Here is a 3,055-nt window from a genome sequence, read left to right as displayed (position 1 = left end):
AGTTTCAACCAGTTTGCCATCAGACGAGTTCAAAGAACTCCCCGCTCCATCTTCTGCAGCATCCTTGTCAACTGTTCTGTTTTGTCCAGACTCATCTACCATCTCTCCTATATACTTTTGGTCATTATTCTGGACTGTTTCAGATGTTACATATTTCACATCTGCATCAGTCCCTAGAACCTTAAAATCTTTTCGCATGATGTTCTCAGGAGATGATCCAACTCCTCGTGAGGTTTCATGATTCTCTAATTCTTCTGGCCTCTCCAGCACCACAGATCTGGCATAACTTTGATTTGTTGATGGCTGGTTTAGATTGGGCTGCACAGGTCTAAGCTGAGCAGCACCAAAACCAGCCGAAGATTGTGGAAAGGACTGTGGTGGTATCACATGATTGTCCATCGCAGGCCTTCTAACATTACTCTTAGGCTGCAGAGGTAGCGAGCCTTGTGGCACTGCAACATTTTGCTGCATCATAAGCAACTGAGGCTGAGGAGGCTGTTGCTGCTGCACAAAATGACCATGCTGCTGTAACTGACTTTGAACAGCTGCCAGAAAAGGCTGCTGCGGCACAGTGTGTCGAACTGGTTGCATGACAGGCATATGTTGAATTTGATGGACTGGCTGTTGAGATTGAGGTTGGAATTGCTGCTGTTGTGCCGGAGGGATACTAGAGACCTGACCTTGAGGTGGAAAAACCGTTGACGCTTGTTGCTGGGGTAGCTGACCATGAGAATGAGGTGGCCGCACAAATGCAGGCTGCTGCGAGACCTGACCATGAATGTGAGCAGGGGGCAGAGACCCATTAGGATATGGATGCATGGGATGTTGCTGCAATGCTCCTGATTGCACTTGCTGGGCTGGATGAGGCAGTGGATAAGAGTGATGACCCGTAACTGCAGGAGCTGTCGGATGTAGGACTTGGGGATGGGGTGTAGAAGCTGAAGGTTGATTGAGCTGAGGACGGAGCTGAGGATGGGACTGTGGAGGATGTTGAAGATGTGCCAGTGGTTGAGCTGGCAAATGAGGCTGCAATTGTGGTTGAGGCTGAATTTGTGGTGGATGCTGAACTTGAGAAGCCTGAGTATAATACATCAGTGATTGAGGTTGCGAGTATTGAGGCATCTGCTGTTGTTGGACAGGTGGTCGCATCGACACAGGCAGAGTCTGACCCTGGGGGTAGGGTACAGGCTGAGGTGCTGATTGACCAGGGGGGGCTGATAGGGTCTGTGTTAAAACCTGAGCCTGGGACTGCATTGCTGGGTGGAGCTGCTGCAATGGATTTATTTGATGACCTGGAGCTGGGACAGGTGCATGCATTTGTTGTTGCCCCTGAGCTGGAACTTGTGATTGAGACTGAGTTTGAGGCTGCAGTGAGGGCTGGGGATGGGGTTGGGGTTGGGACTGATGTTGCGGTTGCACATTGGGTTGGGGTTGGGGTGGTTGGGTTTGAGGATGCAGCTGGGGCTGGACCTGTGATTGGGGCTGCATCTGGATTTGAGGTTGCTGTGGCTGGGCATGTGCTTGAGATTGGTGCTGCCCCTGCATATGCAGTGAATTCTGCTGGTACTGTTGCACCGGCTGCTGTTGGTTGGGATAGTATTGATGATAAGACTGTTGGTGAGGATCATATCCTGCATACTGCTGATAGTATTGCTGATATTGTTGCTGATACCACTGCTCTGGAGTTGGCACGGCAGTAGTAGCACCAGTTGGAGCTTGAAAGTTGGGGTTTACTTGATGGTTGAGATCTTGTCCAGGCAGCAGAGCAGCAGCAGTACTTTGTGGATTCTGAGCCTGAGAAGTCAGAGCTCCTGGTTGGGCAGCAGTTTGGTTCGAGTCTGCTGCAGTCGTAGTGGAGGCTGGACCCAAGCTAGCAGCTCCCTGGGCATTCTCTGCTGTCTGCTGTGTTTGATATACACCCTGGAATGTTAATTAAAGCTGAGAACTAAGTACAAAGAATAATATCCTCGTTACCATGTTATTCTGTAAAAATAGGCTTATAGCACTCACAGGACAACTCTGGGCATGATCGTGTACTTGACGATGCACAATTTGGACTCCACATCTGTTGCATATGACCGGTGAATTTCCAAAAGTACACCCAGAACAGTGGGAAGTGCACTCAGATAGGGGACCCTCCCATGTGCATCCACTCCGATGGAAGAGACAATGCACTTTAACTTTGCCAATTTTGTCCGCCAGTGCTTTGTCCGATTCAATTAGTGGCTGTCAACATACGTTAAAAAGGACAAATTCAGAATAACAAGATGGCATACAATATTCGTCCCACATGTATATCATGGTGAGTTGTAACCTTAGATTCTGATTCTGTCACCAAGTATCCATCATAAGGGCAGGCACGGCTGCCATTAGCAACATGTGCCAAGCAGGGTTTGCAATATAGATGAGTGCACTGAGACTGAAGTGCTTCATTTGGGTATACAAGTGTGCGACAAACAGGACAAAAGAACTCCCCTGGGTAAGTATGAATGTCAATTATGCACTCTATATCAAAACCCATCTTTTCTCAAACATATACTTCAATGCAACCGCGGCGCCAAGCTAAATGTGCAAGAATCAGCTGAAACTGGCAAGATGAACTATTAATCCAAAAAATAATTAATATAGCAAAAAGTGTATATCGCTCCCATGGATCAACAATACACTTCCTCAAATATGAAAAAGTAAAAACATAGATGACTACAAGTAATGGAACTAGAAAAGACATATATACAGTAATCATTGTATGTTCCATCCACCTTCTCTCTAGAGGGCTTAAAGAGTGAAGTTTACCCTGCATAAGCGAAGATATCGAAATAAAAGGATACATTGCATATTCTTAAAAACTATAATCCATATTAGGAAATCTCACACTGAGCAGCACGTGTTCAAGTTAATCACAACCTCCACCAGGCAATTAATTACTAGTAACCACAGCAATCTCAGATGGATCAGGAGCTTGCACTTAGAATACTTGAACCAGACCACATATATATAATATTGCACATTTGTACGATAACATATTATTTACATGGCTGTCTCCAAAAGCATAGAT

At 46.3% G+C, this 3,055-nt stretch overlaps 1 protein-coding gene across 1 annotated transcript in view; it reads right to left on the bottom strand.

The window, feature by feature from the left end:
* Positions 1-3,055, bottom strand: part of LOC111406683 (chromatin modification-related protein eaf-1-like) — a gene marked incomplete at its 3' end in the record, with an annotated part of 5,406 nt that continues 2,351 nt past the window's right edge. The window contains exons 2-4 of the mRNA XM_023036068.1: positions 2,315-2,587; positions 2,011-2,226; positions 1-1,920 (exon numbers count right to left, since the gene is read on the bottom strand). Of these exons, the coding sequence (XP_022891836.1) occupies positions 1-1,920; positions 2,011-2,226; positions 2,315-2,521 (2,343 nt within the window). The remainder of the gene's footprint in view (positions 1,921-2,010; positions 2,227-2,314; positions 2,588-3,055) is intronic.

This window comes from Olea europaea, chromosome 12, assembly GCF_002742605.1.
Source record: "Olea europaea var. sylvestris chromosome 12, O_europaea_v1, whole genome shotgun sequence".
Classification (NCBI taxonomy): domain Eukaryota; kingdom Viridiplantae; phylum Streptophyta; class Magnoliopsida; order Lamiales; family Oleaceae; genus Olea; species Olea europaea.
This window is presented reverse-complemented; position numbering and strand designations above follow the sequence as displayed.